The 19977-nt window shown below is 42.0% G+C and overlaps 1 protein-coding gene across 2 annotated transcripts in view; it reads right to left on the reverse strand.

Annotated features, from left to right (window-relative positions):
- Positions 1-6921: 6921 nt before the first annotated feature.
- LOC109910847 (metastasis-associated protein MTA1-like) overlaps positions 6922-19977 on the reverse strand; it is a 78444-nt gene continuing 65388 nt past the window's right edge. The window contains exons 16-17 of one of the 2 annotated variants that reach the window (XM_048600206.1): positions 17250-17401; positions 6922-9584 (exon numbers count right to left, since the gene is read on the reverse strand). In XM_048600206.1, coding sequence (XP_048456163.1) covers positions 9437-9584; positions 17250-17401 — 300 coding nt within the window. In that variant the 3' untranslated portion in view covers positions 6922-9436. The remainder of the gene's footprint in view (positions 9585-17249; positions 17402-19977) is intronic. The other variant, XM_048600209.1, reaches the window with a different exon arrangement.

Raw genomic sequence — 19977 nt, forward strand, 5'->3', positions numbered from 1 at the left:
ACTTTAGCCTCATGAACCAAATAGAGTCATAGAGCTGTACAGCATGGAACCAGACCCTTTGGTCCGTCTCATCCATGCTAACCAGATATTCTAAATTAATCTAGTTCCATTTGCCAGCATTTGGCCCATATCCCTCTAAACTCTTCCTATTCATGTACCCATCCAGATGCCTTTTTAAATGTTGTGTTTGTAGCAGCCTCCTCCACCTCCTCTGGCAGCTCATTCCACATATACACCACCCTCTGCATGAAAAAGTTTCCCCTTAGGTCCCTTTTAAATCTTTCCCTTCTCACCTTAAACCTATGCCCAGTTTTGGACTGCCCTACCCTGGGGAAAGATGTTGGCTGTTCACCCTATCCATGACCCTCCTGATTTTATAAGCCTCTATAAGGTCACCCCTCAGCCTCCAACGCTCTAGGGAAAATAGCCCCAGCCTATTTAGCCTCTCTCTATAGCTCAAACCCGCCAACCTTGGCAACATCCTCATAAATCTTTTCTGCACCCTTTCTAGTTTCACAACATCCAGTAGGAGGGGGACCAAAACTGCATGCAGTATTCCAAAAGTGGCCTAAGACAATGGCCTGTACAGCCGCAACATGATCTCCCAACTCCTATACTCAATGCACTGACCAATAAAGGCAAGCATACCAAATGCCTTCTTCACTATCCTGTCTACCTGTGACTCCACTTTCAAGGAACTATGAACCTACACTTCAAGGTCTCTGTTCAGCAACACTCCCCAGGACCTTACCATTAAGTGTATAAGTCCTGCCCTGATATCCCTTTCCAAAAGCCTCACGTTTATCTAAATTAAAATCCATCTACCACTCCTCAACCCATGGGCCTATCTGATCAAGGTCCCTATGTTTTCCATTCCTTTCCAATTGCTGCACATTGAACCTTATTTAGTCCTTGCCAATCTTAACTCACACAACATTTTCTTTGCTGACCTACATTGACTCTTTTCCAGCAATGCCACAGTTTTAACCATCCTCATCCTTGTTTTCAAATCTCTCCATTAACTCATCCTTACTTCTGTAACTTTCTCTAACACCACAACATTCAAATTCTTCCAATTCTGTCTTTTTTTGTGCATCCCCTTTTCATTGCTGCATCATTGAAGGATATACCTTCAGCTGCCAAGGTTCTTAGCTATGAAATAACCTCATTAAATCTGTGCACCTCTCTCCTTTAGGGCACTCCTTAAAACATCCCTCTTTGACCAAAGGTTTTGTCACCTGCTCTAACATCTTAAATTGTCTGTATCAAATTTTGTTTGATATATCCCAGTGATAAACTATATTTGAAAGTTGTTATATAAATAGGTAGAGAAGCATATATATTTTCAGCTGTCACACATCTACATCCAAATAAAAAATACTGAGCAGAGTTTTTTGATGATGGAGTTTACCACTTGCCACTCAAAGAATCAGTGGGGAATGATTTACTGATGGACTGGTTGCCTTACAGCCATTTAATATCCATCCCACCTCTGAAGTGTAAGTCCTACATTAGAGAGCTTTCCAGACTTCCTATTCAACTGAACAACCAATAACACCTTGATTCACAGTCTGGTCACATTGTATTCAAAACAGCAAAAGTTTGCATCTGCTTCTTTTTCTGCTGAACAGAAACTGACCCTTTATTCGGGGAGCTGTGCTTGCTTCTGAACACCAAAAGTTAAATGCTTATTCTTCACAATATGCTGAAACCGGATACTCCCAAGTAGTTTCGGTTTGCATATTTAGGTTACCCAACTTCTATTTTCAAGGCACTGCCAAGTTATCAGGTCACATCTCAGTGGCTTTTTAGCGGTGGAGCAAAGTTTGTGCACACAGTGAGGTAAGTCTACTCTCTGTACATTTGTATACATACCAAAAATCAAGTCCTAACTTTAGGATTAAGTCAATAGTGGAAGGTAAACTAGTGTTAATTGTTTTGCAAAAGCTTAATGGTAGCGTGTATAAGGCCAGTTTGTTTAATCTTTGGATCTGGGGTGAGGCCTTATTTATGTGTAACTCACCAGCACAAGGGAGGGGAGCTGGATGGTCTGGTAGTGGCAGGATGGAGTGAGGAAATGAGAGGGTCATGGTGGTTGGGCCAGTACAGCAAGGAAGATGGAGAGAAGTTCAAAGATAATAGTGGATAAGTCAAAGGTAAGGATGGGAACGTTGAGGGTGAGAGATAGAACATCGAGGGCCACTGACACTGGGTCAAGGGTGATAGAGGTTGAGTATGATGAAGAGAGCTGGGTGTGGGCCATGGGAGATTTATGTATTACCATTACTTAACTGCAGCTGCTCAAAGGATTCGGGCCATGTGTTTTCTTCGCACAGTTCTCTTTGTGGATTCACGATGGACTTCATAAACCCCATCTTTTTATAACCATGAGTCGTGGAGGAGAGAATATTCCAGAGGAAGGACCATGTTCAAACTACTGAGGTCACCAGGGCGTCAACTGGCATCAGCAAAGGGGAAGGCAAACTGGGCCATCATTGTCATCAGAAACTATTGGCATGTTAGTTCATATTCAGAAAGCTCAGCAATTACTTTCTTACTCCTGAGAGGAATTGCCAGAAGTAGCAACGGCTTTCCTGGAAGACAGTAACTGGCCTGTATATCTTCCTTCATCAAGACCTGCAGGTCTATGAAATTGGGAACCCAATGCTAGTTGCTGTCAAAATGACTGTTGAGTGTCAGTGGCATGGCTCATTGCAGGGGTTGGCAGGGGACATGTGACCCAGCTCAGGTTGCAGTAGGTGAATGCATCAGGGAGGTGACCAATGCCATTTTCAGAAAGGCCAGCAATTTCATTCAGTTCACAACTGATGCTGAAAGCCAAACCACTTGGACAGTAGGCTCAGGGCTATCCCGCAGTTCCCTCAAGTTTGGATGTGATTGGAACTCCCTAGGAACCAATAGCTACATTTGTGAATTATGAGAAATTTTTCTCCCTTAATGTACAAATAGTCTGTGACCACAGGAAGACATATGAAGATCTGTGTTTGCTTCCCAGAAACCACATGTGATTTCTGCATTTTACACAACTCTCAGCTCCAGAGCTCTTGCAAACTCTCTGCCCAACAGCAAGGTTGGGTAATGGGTAACAAGAGCTTTCCCGTCAGGTAATGGATCATGACACCAATGCATCATCCCTATAGAGGAGTACTATAATATAGCATACACATCTGCCAAGGCAGCTAGAACAGGTATTGGCATGCTGAAAATGAACTTTTGCAGACTTGACTCATCTCACAGAGCATTGAAATATGAACCATGGGCGTGTCATGAAATGTAGTCAGCTGTGCATTGTACAAAATAGAATTACAACAAGGAGAGGACTTTATACGGTGTAGAGGAGGTGGTCTTGGATGAGGTGTGCGATATCATGGCACCGCAGAGCTGTCAGGGTCATACAGTCATACAGCATGGAAACAGACCTTTCGGTTCAGCCAGTCCACGCCGAAGACAATCTCAAATTAAACTAGTCCCACCTGCCTGCTCCTGGCCCATATCCCTCCAAACCTTTCCTATTCATGAACTTATCCAGAGGTCTTTTAAATGTTGTAATCGTTCCCACATCAACCACTTCCTCAGGAAATTCAGTCCACGTGAACCACCCTCTATGAAGAAGATTTGCCCCTCATGTCTTTTTTAAATCTTTCTCCTCTCACCTTAAAAATATTCCCCTAGACTTGAAATCCCACATCCTAGGGAAAAGACAACTACCATTAACTCTATCTCTACCCCTCGTTATTTTATAAACTTATGTCAGGTCGTCTCTCAACCTCCTACGCTCCAGTGAAATAAGTCCCAGCCTATCTAGCCTTTCCTTATAACTCAAAGGTTCCACACCCAGCAACATCCTGATAAATTTCTTCTGAACCCTCTCCAGCCTAATTATATCCTTCCTATAACTGGGCAACCCAAACTGGACACAGTATTCCAGAAGAGGCCTCACCAGTGTCCTGTACAACCTCAACAGGTACCTACACTCACCTACTAGCTTCATCTCCGCCTCCTTAACCTGTCCGTCTTCCCTCCCACCTACCCGTCCCTCCCCACCTACACTCACCTTTACTAGCTTCATCCCCGCCTCCTTGACCTGTCTGTCTTTTCTCCACCTATCTGCTCCACTATCCACCTTCTTTCACCGCCTCCCCTATATTTATTTCAGAGCCCCCTTCCCCTCCCCCATTTCTGAAGAAGAGTCCAGACCCAAAACATCAGCTTTCTTGCTCCTCTGATGCTGCCTGGCCTGCTGTGTTCATCCAGCTCCACACCTTGTTATCTCAACATGACTTCCCAACTCCTATACTCAAAGGACTGAGCGATGAAAGCAAGAGTGCTAAATGCCTTTTTAACTACCCTGTCTACATATGACGCAAACTTCAAAGAATTATTATCTGAACCCCTAGGTCCTTCTGTTCTACAACACTACCCAAGACCCTACCATTAATTGTATAAGCCCTACCCCTTGTTTGTTATACTAAAATGCAATATCTCGCATTTATCCAGATTGAGCTCCATCTGCCATTTTTCAGCCCATTGATCAAGATCCCTTTATAATCTGAGAAAACCTTCTTCATTGTCTACTATGCCACCAATTTTGGTCATCCGCAAACGTACTAACTATGCCTTCTATATCCTCATCCATACCATTTATATAAATGACAAACAAGAGGTTTATGTTTGGTTTGTGCACAAATTAGACACCTAACCAGCATTACACCATGGCAAAACATTGCCTGCTTTAAATGTGTGCCCATCATTGTGAGCTTGGATCGGGAACTAGCTTAATATCTACATTTCTATCTTTAACCATCAGTTATCGATATACTGAATTAGGCAGCAAAAGACAATGAATACAACTGTAATACTACTCCAACAGCAGTAACGTTGTGAGCAGATCACTGAATCAACTCAAATCCACGACCTGAATTGTACAGATTAAACAAGGTAAAAGATGGTCTGATTTTTTTTTAAATGTGGCCAGGGAGAGCTGAAATACCAATGGATACTTTGGCATTGTAGGTCAGTTTCCTTTGGAATTGGGAGTTCTGGAACCCTTTGGGAGGGGTTGTCAGATATCCTGTTTGGGAGTCAAATACAATTTGGGATTGTTAACTGCAAAGGAGATTATTTGCAGAAGAGTGTGTAAACCTATTGGAATTATCATAACCCTTGACAGAGCAATCCAGAAGAATCAAGACTTGTCTAAAAGGGTCAAACTTGTCAAGAACTGTCAGTCAAACTTGTCAAGAACTGTCAGAACCTGTCAACCCGATCAAGAATTAGCAAGATCTGTAAAAAGTGTCAACTCCTCCAAGGACTGTCAAAGCAACTAAAACATCCCTAAATGTGCTTTTTTTTGAATCAATAGATTTTTTTCCCCTCTGTGCATGGGAACTTATGGATACTAGATGAGTTAGTACGGTAGGTGAAGGGGGGAAAAGGAGGTGAGTGGAAGTAGGCATTAAGTTGATGTGAGACCATCGAGATTGGTAACAGGGTATGGCAATGACAATTGATAGAAGACCATCAAGTGGTACAAGAGGTATGAGTGTTAGAGGAACATTTTATGTTTGCTTTAATTTTTGGACACAGTGCAGGAGACCAGAGGCAGGCCTTCCAACCAGCACAACCTGGCAACTGGCAGCCTCCTCAGCTCTACCCAAGCTTCCTGGATACCTTGGGACCTACCTGTATATGAAAAGCTCTGTAAAGTTCAAGATGTTCCATGAAGTCATGTAAATAAGCAGTTTCAATTTAAAATTAGCATAATCTCTGCTTTGCTCTGAGATACATCAGATTAGTGAGATATATAGCAACTGAATTCAAATATGTGTTGCTCAATAGTGATCAGGAGTTGGCAGCTTTGCAGAGAAGGTCAGGAAAAAATAGGTAGTAGTTTTTTAAAATCTAGATTCATCCTGGTCAGCTCTGTAATACAGGACTCTGTCCCCTATGGGCTGTTTCTAGAAAATGCTTGCCAAGTCAAACTTCAACTGCTTTTGGAGGATGATCAACTCAATGAAAGGCTCTGATCTGCCTAACTTGTTGGCCTTCCAGAGCAAAGAACTGTCCATAACCAAGTGTTAGAGACTGATACATTCCCAACTCCAGGACTACATGCTGTAGAATGACTAAAGATTAGGACAGCCAACTAGAATGATTGACTGCTTAAGGCCCTTCGTGTTGCAGTACACAAGGGGCTGGAACCTATATAAAATCCTTTGGGCTGTATTTGACATGAAATATGTGTTGTAGATATGACCTGTAGATGAGGAACTAAAACATAAGTTGCTGGAAAAGCTCAGCAGGTCTGGCAGCATCTGTGAAGAAAATTCAGAGTTAACATTTCGGGTCTGGTGATCCTTCCTCAGAACTGTGACCTGTAGATGAGTTGCCTTACTACACTTAAGATAGTCATGGGAAATGAAAGGAGATGAACTGTATCTCACCATATTTCTTCCAAATTGAAACAATTGTGCAGCATACTTTTATAAATTTCACAGGTGTACTTTTGAAAAAAAAATCAGAACTGGAAACACTGGACTTGCTTTTCTCTTTCCAGCAAGGGGCACTGAGGTTAATTGTATACCACAAAGCATTCCCTCAGCTGAGAGTAACTATCTAAATACAGACTGAGGATTGACTGTGGAATATTCTTATCTATGTGGCTCACTATTACAATGACAATTTTATTAATTCCATTACAATGTAAAACTATGGACTTCCAAATCCAGCAAAGAAATAACCAGTGAGAAAACTTGCTTTTTGAAAGGTAAGGAGGGTGTTAAGTTTTAGAGTTTTAAATTATTATAACATAATATCACCCTCTCTGATAAAAGGAGTTACATCTTATCACAGTACTAGTTTTGGTGAAAGGTGCCACACAGTAACTGAGGGAACTCATACTTAACATAAACTCCATCTTTATTCACAAACAGGAAGTTATGCAGTCAGTTTGTTGCATTCAAACAGAAAAAACTTCTTTTAAAAAAAAGACTTTTTTTTAAAAAAACTCCATCCTCAAAGTATAAAGACACTTGGCTAGTTGGGAGTCACTGTAGAGTACTGCTGAGCTCTGTCAAATTTTCAGGATCTTTTTACAAGCAACCATGTTGTTGGAGATAAAGAGCAGAGCATCTTGTTGATGGATTGGGTATCCTGCCGACTGGCTGGGGAGGCACTGTGAGAGCACTGCCTCTTTTCAAGGTGGCCCTCTCAACCACAAGCCACTCAGCCAGTGAGGAGGCCAGTGACAGGTCTTATTCTGGGAACCAAGTTCCCAGGGATGGGAGTTTCACTTACTGAGAGCTGTAAGCCAGCAGCACTACTGGGGAGGCTGTGACTGCTACAGGAAGAACAGGTTCCAGAGCACCCAGGATTGTAAGCAACCAAGGACAAAGAGGGGTAAGGGAAAGACGATTTAGGAAAAGGGTGCAGAGAGTTCAACAGCAAAGACAGGGGATGGATGTCATTGGGACCCATCTTCTCAGTGTCCAATTCCTTGATCAGGCACTGAATGCATCTGATTAAGGGGAAAGTCCTGCCTCCAGATGGAACTAGTTGGCCACACAATTATAGCTTGCTGCACATGCTACCTGGCAGGAGGCCTGCCTGCAGTTGGGTTAATCCCTGTGCTTGCAGATGAGGGCCTTCAGTAATCATTAACTGGTCACCTAGGGGCCTCAAATGGCAGCAGAACACAAGATTGACCATGGGTCTTCTTGCCCAGAAGTTAATTCTGGTGGAGATGAGAAGGTGGCAGCATTCAGATACACTTCCATCCTGTTCTTCTCATGTTCCAGTTCATAACCACCCTCTGATCCAGGGAAAGGTTAGGGATGAGGTTTAGGATTTAAAAGATCAAATGAGGTCATTAACTCACTGAGAAGGGAAGAGGTAAATTAAATCTAGCCAACAAGAGGGAAAGTTAGTATATGCAGAGCTTTTTGAACAGGGTGAGAAAGCAATGCAGAATAAAATCGCTTCTTCCGGTCTGACTCTCACATTGAGGCTGCACTGGACCTGATCTGGGAACTACGATCGAGAACATCTGTATAATGCAGGCAGGTGAACAGAGAAGAAACATATAGATAGAAGAGAACTAAATTTGACCATGAGAAAGAGAACGGAAATGACTTTTTTTGTTAAAACTCCACCTGCCTCCATTTCTCTGTACTATCACTCACTCAACAAATATCTTGGGATTATGTAGATATTTTTTAACACAGGTTTAAATTCCTAGTGTGCTTTAATTTCAGAGGACAGCTACTGCTAAGTCCCAGACTGTGATCTGGAAAATTACCAGCCTGTCTTCCTTATGTTGTTCACTACCCTGTGAGAAAGTGAAAGTACTTGAGTGTCAGGTCAAGATAGGATCAGGTTGAGTTATGATTCGCCCCATGGTCAGACAGTCAGCTACCATTCATTAACCAAACACACAGGTCATTTGTGTGAGACACTCAAGAGGTGCTGGCTTCTGCAGAACTATATATCATGAAGAGATTAGGACTTTTGGAAGAAGGGGTCAAAATGAGAGCTTTAAATACCAATTCCCCACCACTAATGTTGAAAATAGCCAAGTCAATCACTGTGTGGAACAGGAAAGTGTGTTGCTGTCTCAGGTAGGACCCTTCATTGCACCTCAATTGTGATGTGAAAGAGGGATATGGAAATGCAGCAGGTGACTTTGGGCAGTGCACCCTAGAACTGCAAGGCACCATCAGTGGGGAGGAAAGGAGGAAATAAATTCTTGGCTTTCCCTTTTGAATGAAGCAGAAAGCTTTGAGCAGCTGACATTTTCAAGAATGCAAAACTTCATAATGAAAACTAAAAACACAGTGTGACGGATTAGAACGGCTCACCTCAGAACCATAAGATATCCATTTGGACTCAAGTTCTGATCTTCACTAGACCAAATCTGAAAATAAAATTTTGCTTTCTGTCTTATACCTTAATAATTTAAATTGACTTTAGAGCTGGTGAACAGGTACTGAGAATTCTTTCCAGACTGGCCAACATTTATCCCTCAACCAATATCCTTAAAACTGAACATCTGTCTATTCATTTCATTTTGCTTTGTGGGACCTGTCCGCAATTTGATTGCCACACTTCCATACAGACAACAGTGACTACACTTCAAGAGTTACTTCATCGGCTGTAAAACACTTTGAGACATCCTGAGGTTGTGGATTTTTTATCAACATAAATTTTTCCTTCTGTAAGTCCAATGACAGAAAACAAATGATAGGAAGGGCAGATAACCAACTAATAACTGATGTCTCAGTTTCAGATGAGAGCACTGCTACAAAGATACTTTATAAATTTTTTTTCAGAAGAAAACAAATACAGTTCCCTTTCCTCTGGGCGAAGCCAACACTGTCAGGGTGAAATACAAGCAGATGAATGATGTTGACTTTTTTCCTTAATCTTCAATCACAATGGGCTCATCACTGAGGGGAGACCTTGGTTCTTTTGCTGGGTCTGGTTGGCACTGTTCAATGGCAATCTGAGCTTGGGGCCTTCTCCCACTCCGTCTCCTCTCAAAGGAAGAAAGTAACTTGCGGATCTTCCTGTAAAACAATATATGGGTGCTTATCAATACGCCTACTGAGACCAAATCATGCTGAAAGTTAAACACTGTGTGTTGTCAGGATGACAATTGGTTAATGCTTCCCACACTTGAACTATGATGCAAGTTCAATGAAAGAAAAAACTTGCATTTATATAGCACCAGGGGTCAAAATAATTTTTCTTCCATGAGGGCTACTTTTTGATTCTCACTAACTCATTTATTCAGTGACGGTGTCATAACCTTCTGCATTTGGCCTCTCACATGATACGCTCAATAATGATCAACTCTCCATTATACATTGATGCTTGCCTTGCATGTTATCATAGAATCCCTACAGTGCGGAAACAAGCCATTTGGCCCAACATGTCCACATCACCCCTCCGAATAGCATCCCACCCCAACTCATTCCCCTACCCCTGCATTTCCCCATGTCTAACCCACCTAACCTAGACATCTCTGGACACTATGGGCAATTTAGCATGGCCAATCCACCTAGCCTGCACATCTTTGGACTGTGGGAGGAAACCGGAGCATCGGAGGAAACCCACGCAGACACGGGGAGAATGTGCAAACTCCACACAGACAGTCACTCGAGGGTATAATCGAACCCAGGTCCTGGTGCTGTGAGGCAGCTGTGCTAACCACTGAGCCACCGTGCCGCCAGCATTATCTGTTTACATCTTACTGTGGCATTATTTCGATGTACAAGAATTGCTATGAAGTATGAAACATTATTCCAGTCAGGTGGTTTTATAGCACCAGTACGGAATAATGTTATAGCTTTGTGTGCTAGACATCACATGTCACTTATAAACCTATCAGCAGCAAACGTGAGAGAGAAGCAGCCTCTGATTGGCTCGATTCACCATTCAGAAAATTGGGGGTAGGGGCACAGGCATTGGCTGGGATGCAGGTGAATTGCCAAGGCCAAAAGGCATTTTGCTGAATCCAAAAGCACCATCTGTTGAATCCAGGGTCAGGGTTTTTGCCAAGGGAATGCAGCAGTTAGAGGAGGAGATGATTCCAGGAGGGTTGGAGGTTTCTAGGGAGTAGGTGGTAAGAGATGCAAAGAGAGAGAAGGAGGCTGCAAAATAGAGTTACGGGGCGGTGGGGGGTTGGAGGCTGCCACAGAAGAGAAAAGACTTTTAATCCTGTCAACAAAGAAATAACTGGAATCCAAGAAAACTTTAAATTTCTTGAAGTAATGAATTCTTTGCAAAATAAATGTGGAATAACTAGTTTAGAGGCACATAAGTAGGAGCTACTTCACTTGGGAAAAAACATAGATTCCACTGTAATGAAGACTGTTAATCAGGTGTCAAAATAATTTTTCGTTTTTTAAAGCTGTTGTTGAGAATTTCTTGAGGGTTATTTTTTGATTCTTTGTAACTCACTTAGGTGGTGATGCTGTCACGTGGTAACTACCTTCTATATTTGTGCTGAAAAAGGGGTATTTGGACTCACAAGCAAAATTAGAATAATTGATTTGATTTGACTTATTACTGTCATGTGGAGCGAGGTACAGTGAAAAGTTTTGTCGTAAGTGCTTTACAGGCAGGTCATACTGTACAAGTGCATCAGGGTAACAGAACAAGTGCAGGATGCAATGTTACAGTTGCTGAGAAGGTGCAGAGAAAGATCAACATTAACATTAAAGAGGTCCATTCAAAAGTATGATAACAGCAAGGAAGAAGCTGTTCTTGAATCTGTTCCTTAGTGTATACAAACATTTATATCTTATGTCCAACGGAAGAGGATGAAGGGAGTATAACTGGGGTGGGAGGGGTCTTTGATAACACTGGTTACTTTCCTCAGGCAGTGGGAAGTATAGATGAAATCAATGGATGGGAGGCTGGTTTGCATGATAGACTGGGCTGTGTTCATAACTCTCTGAAGTTTCTTTTAGTCTTGGGAAGAGCACTTGCTATACCACACTGTGATCCATCCAGATAGGATGCTTTCTGTGGTGCATCTATAAAAATTTGTAAGAGTCCAGAGGAAGTAGAGGTATTCCTGTGCTTTCTTGACCGTAGTGGGTGGACCAGGACAGATTGTTAGTGATCGCCACTCCCAGGAACTTGACGCTCTTGACCTCAGCACCACTGATGTAGACAGGGGCATGCCCTCCATTCCACTTCCTGAAGTCAATATCCAGCTCCTTCATTTTGCTAATGTTAATGGAAAGATTGTTGTCTTTAAACGATGCCGTTAAACACTTTATCTGCTCCCTGACTGCGTCTTGTTGTTGTTTGAGATCTGATGGTGATGTAGTCAGCAAACTTACAAATGGAGTTGGTGTGGAATTTGGCCATACAATCGTGAGTGTATAAGGGGTAATAATAGGTGGCTGAGTATGTAGCCTTGTGGGGCACTGGTATTGATAAATTATCGTGGAGGAGGTGTTGTCACCCATCCTTACTGACTGTGGTCTGTTGGTCAGGAAGTCAAAATTCCAGACAAAAAAGGTAATTCAACAGTATCCTCAATAATTATCAATTATCTATCAAACATAAAGCCACAACATAGAAAGAAAATATTAATTTCCATGCACCACAGTATGGCGACAGAGTAGCAGGGCAAGGTATTAGCTCCTCAGTCCAGGAGCCTGGATATGTCTACTCCGTCTACTTTACTTTCTTTTCTCTTTCTATGCTTTTTAAAAAAATGTTTCCATTTATTATGGTACATTATCTTCTTTTAACGACTTTGTCAGAAGGCGTCTTCTCCCAGGCCCAACAATGATGTGGCTTCCAGCCGCCCAGAATGGCGGTACAGGCCTGGCGCCTGGTGGGGCAGTCTCCCAGTGTGGCAGTCTTGACCAGGAGGGTTGGCCTCGGCCTGGTGTGGCAGTTTTGTCCCGGTGTGGCAGTCTGGTCCCAGTGTGAAGGGCTTCTTCAGCGGCTATCAGGTATTCCAGTGGACCAGCATGGAGGTCCAGTCTTGGCATAGCGGGTGGTCTCGGCCCAGCCCTGCGTGGCAGTCTCCGCCCTGTTTCGCTGCGGACCTGGAATCCAGGAGCCATTAACTGAACTATGATGAACATTTACTTTTTTCTCCTTCTTATTTATGACTTCTGTTAATAATTTAGGCACCGTGGTATGGTAACTTATAAAACTGTTTTTTGTAAAAATACACGTGACAATAAATTGCCATTGTATTTAAACTGAAACAAGATAACAGGCATAAGTATTTTTCGAAATAACTGACAGACTTCTACACAAGAAAATTCATCACCCTAAGCACACCTACCAAAGACAGGCAAGAACACAGCTCATTAGCTTCCATGAAACATGCAAAAAGCTAGAACATTTTTACCAGACAGTTGCAACTCTATTAACTGCATTTCAGACCTCAATCTCAGATTTAAATTCTGGCCTCAGCCTTTTTCCAATGGTGACACTCTATGCCCTTTCAACATCCTCAGTTCCAGGTGGCCCACATTCCTGGACGTCACTCCACGCTGCCAGCTCTGTGCCTGCTTTGCCCTTCCCCAGACCCAGCTCTCTGCTCATAGTGATAGCTACTCCCCGGAAACCACCCAGCATCAGCATAACTGTCTTGCTACTCTTCTAATCACAGGCTGCTTCTCTCCTTGGTTTGCTGCTGACTACAAGACAGAACTATCCCATGACTGGAAGGACAATGCCTAATCATTTCCTTTCATTTGAAGGGTAGTCACTGCAACAACTTGGGAAATATCACACTGTGTGTTTCAGTGCTGTTGGACTGGGATAAATTGGCCAAGACCATGACAGAACTTCTTTGCTTTTCTTTAAATGTTGGCACTGGAGTTTTTATGACCCACTGAGAGGGCAAATGGAGCCTAGACTTTCCAAAAAAATTCTGGCGTTATGGGTAACAGTGCACACTGAATGCTCACTATATTCTTTAACCACTTCCTACTGCTTTGTATCAGGGAGGGAATTCAGAGTTGGATCCTTTGGTGAACTCTCAACTACCAATGGTGGCATAATTAAAATCAGGGATGCTGAACAAACCAGAATTAAATGAATGCAAATGACTCCAAGGTTTGTATAACTAGGAGAGAATACAAACATAGGGAGGTGTAAAGGAACTGAGAATATTTGAAAACAAGATGAGTATTTTAAGATCAAGACATTGCTTGATCAAGAGTTAATATAGGTCAGCAAGGAGGGGGAGGTAATGTCGTTGGAGTAGTAATTCAGAGCCCCAGGTTGTGTCCATCCTGTCCATCTTCCTTCTCACCTATCTGCCTCACCCTTCCTATTGACCAATCTCCACAACTCCCTACTCGCAACCACTTATCACCATCCCCATCCTTCCCCCAGCCCCACTGCCCTCCCTCTATTTATTTCTGAGCTCCCTTTCCCCTCCCCAGTCCTGATGAAGGGTCCCGACCCGAAATATCGACCTTCCTGCTCCTCTGATGCTGCCTGGCCTGCTGTGTTCCTCCAGCTCTATGCTGTATCAACTCATTCACTAATGTCTTTAGGGAACAAAGTCTACAGTCCATACTGTGGTCCACATGTAACTCCGGACCCTTAAAGTAGCCTGCAAACCACTATAAAGTCTAAGAAAGGAATGAAATTAGGTGGATCACCTGGAATTGATCTGTGCATTGAAAAAGACAAGGGTAGACCAGCCCTGTCAATCCTGCAAAGCACTCCTGATTAACCTTTCGCGGCTTATGTCATTTTAGTGTGAGCCATCCAACAGATGAGTCAATCAACAGCATGATGCTGTCTCTAAGGTATGATTACATGAGTATGTCTATATCTCAGAACACCGCCACCATCCCTCAGTATTTCCTGTCCCACCAACAAGATAAACTCACCAGGGATACAGTTGGGACAGAGTTGTCCTGGGAGTCCTCAACATCGACTCCAGAGGCATGAAATCTCATGGTATTGTCAACCTCCTGATTACCATATTGGCAGCCCCCTTGGCTGATGAATCAGTATTCTTCCATGTTGAACACTACTTGGTGAAAGTACTGAGGTAGCAAGGGCACATACTTAGAGTAGGAGAATTCACCGTCCTTCATTGACTTGATCATGGACTACTGACTGAGTCCAAAAGGGCAAAATGTGTAATAGATGATCCAGGGATTAACAAGAAAGGAAAGAAGCCTATTTGACTTCATCTTTACCAATTCACCTTTTGCAGAGGTGTCTGTGCATAACAGTATCAATAAAAGTGACCACTGCACAGTCTCTGTGGAAACAATCTCTTACTTCACACTGAGGATACACTGTGTTGTGTGGCAGTACCACCTTGCTAAATAGGACAGTCTTACAGATTTTAGCAGATCTAGAAACTGAAAATCGAGTATCCATGAGATGTTATGGGTCATCATCAGCAGGAGAAATATGTTCAAGCACAAATTATAACCTTATAGCCTGACATTTCCACCACTCGACAATAACATCAAGCCAGCAGGTCAACCGTGATCCAATAAGAAATGCAGGAAGACATACTAGGTGCAGAACTTAAAAATAAAGTGTCAAACTGGTGAAGCTACAACACTGGACTATTTATACGTTAAACAACAAAGCATCATGCAAAAGACAGGGCTAAGCAATGCTACAAACCAACAGATCCCAGTCCAAAACAAACACAGAAATTGCTGGAAAAACTCAGCAGGTCTGGCAGCACCTGTGGAGAGGTCGAGTTAATAGTTTAGGTCCTGTGACGCTTCTTCAGAAACATTAAATGTGGGCAGACCTGCTGAGTTTTTCTAGCAATCTTTGTTTTTGCTTCTGATTTCCATCATGTGCAGTTCTTTTTTTAAAAAAATCAGAGGTAAGCTTTACAGTCCTGCCTCTCTTGGTCACTAATAGTGAAATAACAGAAAAAGAAACTCCACAAATATGCCCATTCTCAACAATAGATCAGCCCAACTCATCAGTGCAAAAGAGAAGGCTGAAGCATTTCGGCCTCCTTCAGAAGTCCCTAGCATCACAGGTCACTCAACTTGATGTCAAGAAGTGGCTGTAGGCACTTCACATTGTGAAGGATATGACCCCTGGCAACATTCTGCCAATTGCACTAAAGATCTATGCTCCAGAACTTGTCTTGAGCCAAGCTGATCTAGTACAGCAACAACATTCGCATCCACATCACAATGTGGAAAATAACGCAGATATGTCAACTCTACAAAAAGCAGGTCAAATCCAATCTGGCTAGTTACTACCCTAACAGTGTACTCTCGATCGTCAACAAAGTGATGAAAAGGGCTGTCAACAGTGCTAATAAGCAATAGCTGCATAACCTACTCACTGATGCTCAGTTTGAAGGCCACTAAACTCCTGACATCATTAAAATCTTGGTCCAAACATGAATAAAAGAGATTAATTCCAGAGGTGAGATGAGAGTGACTGCCTTTGCAAAACTGGAGTCAATGTGAATTCAGTTAAAAACTCTCCTCTGGTTACATAGAACATAGAACAGTACAGGCCCTTTGGCCCACAATGTTGTGCCAAACTTTTACCCTAAACCTAAGGTCTATCTAACCTCCACCCCTACCTTATACTATCATCCATATGCCTATCTAATAGCCGCTTAAATGACCCTAATGAGGCCGACTCCACTACCCTCTCCGGCAATGCATTCCACGCCCTGACCACTCTCTGAGTAACAGTCATACTTAATACAAAGGAAGATGATTGTGGTTGTTTGTGGTCAATCATCTCAGCTCCAGGACATGATTTCTTGATGCCTCAGATGCTGAAACAGTCCATGTCCATATTCGGTGAGATTTGCATCCATGTATGTTGCTTGTATGTTTTCGGCAATGATCATCTCGACAAAGGAGAATCCAACTGTCGCCCCCCAGCATTCAATAGCATTACCATCACTGAATCGCCCACTATCGGCATCCTCTGGGCTTGCTAATGACCAGATTGTTCAAGAGACTTGTTTTCTCTGCTAGGGATCTGCTATGTACCTTCTCTGCAATCTGATGATTTACATATGCCTATCTATCTAGTAGTAACTGAACAATGATCTGAAATGTCTCCTGCCCCTCCCACATAAGTATGTATGAGTCCTTCTGCCTCCTTTTCTTGGCCAACGCCTACCTGCTGCCTGTCATTCAACAATGTACAATAATGATATCATATCTGCAAAGGGCTCTAATTCTGCCACAATTCCACCAGTGGAAAAGCTCCTAGACATTTGAACGTTACTTGTTATTTTGTGGTATAGTTACAGTATAAAGTCAGTTACAACACGAAGACAGTACTAGCCTCCAGCTCCAATCTGGAAGTACCACAATAACTCAAAAAACCTAAGTGACAAGAACAGGGCTACCGTCAGCCTGCTCAACCATAATTATGGGAGTTTCAAATTACTGTTCATAGGACTGATAGCAAATTTTCTTAGCAGGAAGGAAGGAAGGCAGAGAAAGGGAAAGAATTGCATCTTTTGTAAATTCTGGACTTGAAATCAGTGTATTGACAATAGTGAGATATTACTGATCTTTACTGGTCTTTCTGAATTCCCTCAACATTCCTTTTCATCTTAATGGTATCTTCACCTTGGTTTCTCCATGAACAAATGCTACCATGCTTTCTTTTGGGGAGGAGAGTATGATGGCATTGATGCTGAGACTCTTGCATAACGTAAGTTGCCAAGAGTCAACGTTGATCTGCTTAGGGCTGGAAACCTTTCACAGTCTTACCTGGTTTCATCAGTTGCCATGAAAAAGACGTCGCCTGGGGCATCGATCCAATTTAACCGCCTATGCTTCACTGGTGGCACCGAGCCTGCTCGTGGAGCTCTGACACTGGCTGGGTAAGATCTCCCATTGACCATAGAGTTTCGAGCAGGTCCCTGCAGGAGGGCAGAGGACAATAATATGGTAACTGGGAAAATGAAAAATGGCCTTCTGTAAATGGCATTCTTCAGATAGCCAGAACACTTTGTCCTGCAACAACTTAAAACACCATTAGGAGGATCAGATCCGGTGAGAACCATTTCAAATCCAAACCAACAGCTCTCCATAGCTGAATTAATATGTTGGAAGATGTAATAATTTCACCTTCTGTTGGGATATCTGGTTCATTGGAAAGCTCAGTGCAGAGTTCAACTTCTTAGTCTCATTACCCACCTCTCCCTATTCCCCTAGTGCCACCAGTCAACATGAAAAGGGACCCTGAGCTCCCACGTTTGGATAACTTCTTTCTCTGGTTGAGACAGTTGTTAGTTACTCATGTGAAATTTGAAGGCAAATTCCAATTGGATCACCCTTTAACAATTATGAAAACAACAGTCTGCTAAAATTGATCAAGTTCTGCTGAAATTCACTGGATTCTGCTAAACAATATTCAGTTACATATCCTTGTAAGCTGCAGCGCTACCAGAAGATTCACGCATGCCAGTGCATTGACTTCCAATGTAGAAGCTGCTGCTCGGGGATTGCACAATGGAAAATAAAAATTCCAGGGAATGTTACTGTTAAACTGTGTTGGATTCTGCTAAAATTAACAAATAGGTCATTTGGATCTGCCAGCCTTCTCTGCCATTCACTAAGATCATGGCTGATTTTTTATACCTCAACTGCATCTTTCTTGATTCTCTTGGGGTCTATAAATCTATCGATCTCTGTCCTGACTTTACTGAACAATTGAGCATCCATGACTCTCTGGGGTACAGAACTCCAAAGATTCATAACTCTTTCAGTGAAAACATTTCTCATCTCAATTCTAAATAGCAGTTCTCTTAATTCTGAGACAATGACCCTTCATTCTGTACTATCTCATCCAAGGCCATATCCTCTCATCAACCCTGTAAAGCTCCTTCAAAACACTATATTTCAACACAATCAATTTTTTATCCAAATTCTGGGGCATGGCCTAATTAAATTCTTCTAATAGAACAGTGTCCCATCCCAGAAATTGTACTGAACCTTCATTCCTTGAATAGGACATCATTCTTTAGTTAAGAAGACCAAATCAAATACAGTGCTTCTGTTGCAAACTAACAAAGTTCCTTATAAATGCTGTTAAGAATTCCTCATTGTTGTATTCCAAACCCTTCACAATACATGTTAACACACCATTTGCCTTCTTAGTTGCTTGCTGTATCTGCATGTTAACTTTGTGATTAAAGCATAAGGACAAATCCCTCCGAATATCAACAATTCCCAGTTTCTTACCATTTAAAATATTATATATTTTTATATTTCTTACCAAAGTGGCAAACTTAACCACTTCTTCACATTCCATTCCATCACCATGTTCTTAGCCAATTAGCAATTTTTTTATCCCTTTCTATCCTCTTTGCTCCTCCTACATCTGACTTTCCCTCCTTAACTTTGTATCATCAGCAAACATGGATACATTACAAACTCAGTCCTTTATCTCATCTAAGCTACTGTTACAATTGGTAAAAAGCTGAGGTCCAAGCACTGATTCTTGCAGTATCCCACTAGTTACAGCCTACAATCCCAAAAACTGTTTGTTGCTCCTCTGTTTTCTGTTCATTAATCAAGTCTCAATCCATACTAACATAATCACTCCCAATTCCATTAGCCTCAATCTTATGTAATCACCTTATTGAATATGTTTTGAAAATCCAAACAGTTACGTCCATTGATTCCTCTTATCTACCATGCCACTCACAACTCCAAAAAGATTGACCTGAGAAACATGACTTCTCTTTCACAAGTCTTTGTTAACTCTGTCCAAACAAGTTATGATTTTCTACATTTCTTGTTATCAATCCTACTGTTGATGTGAGGAGATAAGCAACTGGATTTTGAAGAATAAATTCAGAATTCCTTGTTCCTTACGCTGTCCCTTTCTTTCTTGAAAAATGGTATTACGTTTACTACATTCAAATCCAGAGGACAGATACAAATGTACATATTGTGAATTCATTCTTTAAACTGCCTTTGTTTACCATCTTTTATTTTTTTAATTTGCTTTCCCAATTCAATTTAGTCAATCCCTCATACTGACTTAAGTTTCCTTTGTTCAGATTTTTAGTTTTGCACTTAACTAAAAATTCTATCATGTTACAATCACCCTCCCATAAATGCTCACTTGCTAAATAGTTATGAAATAACCAGATTTCATTTCACAGTATCAGATCTACATAGCTTGAAACCTAGATAGTTTCTCAAAACATTGATCCAGAACCTTGATCTTGAATGCATTCCTTGAACTTATTCTCGGTGCTATTATTATAAATGTGGTTTACCCAGTCACAGAATAGGGACAAACATTTAGCACCTCAACCTGTTCCACCACACAATGGCTAACCTGTGACCTAATTCTGTATTAACGAAGTGTAGAGCTGGATGAACACAGCAGGCCAAGCAGCATCAGAGGAGCAGGAAGGCTGACGTTTCGGGCCTAAACCCTTCTTCAGAAAATGAAGAAGGGTCTAGGCCCAAAACGTCAGCC

The sequence above is a fragment of the Rhincodon typus genome, chromosome 8 (genome assembly GCF_021869965.1).
Source record: "Rhincodon typus isolate 14 chromosome 8, sRhiTyp1.1, whole genome shotgun sequence".
Taxonomy (NCBI): Eukaryota; Metazoa; Chordata; class Chondrichthyes; order Orectolobiformes; family Rhincodontidae; genus Rhincodon; species Rhincodon typus.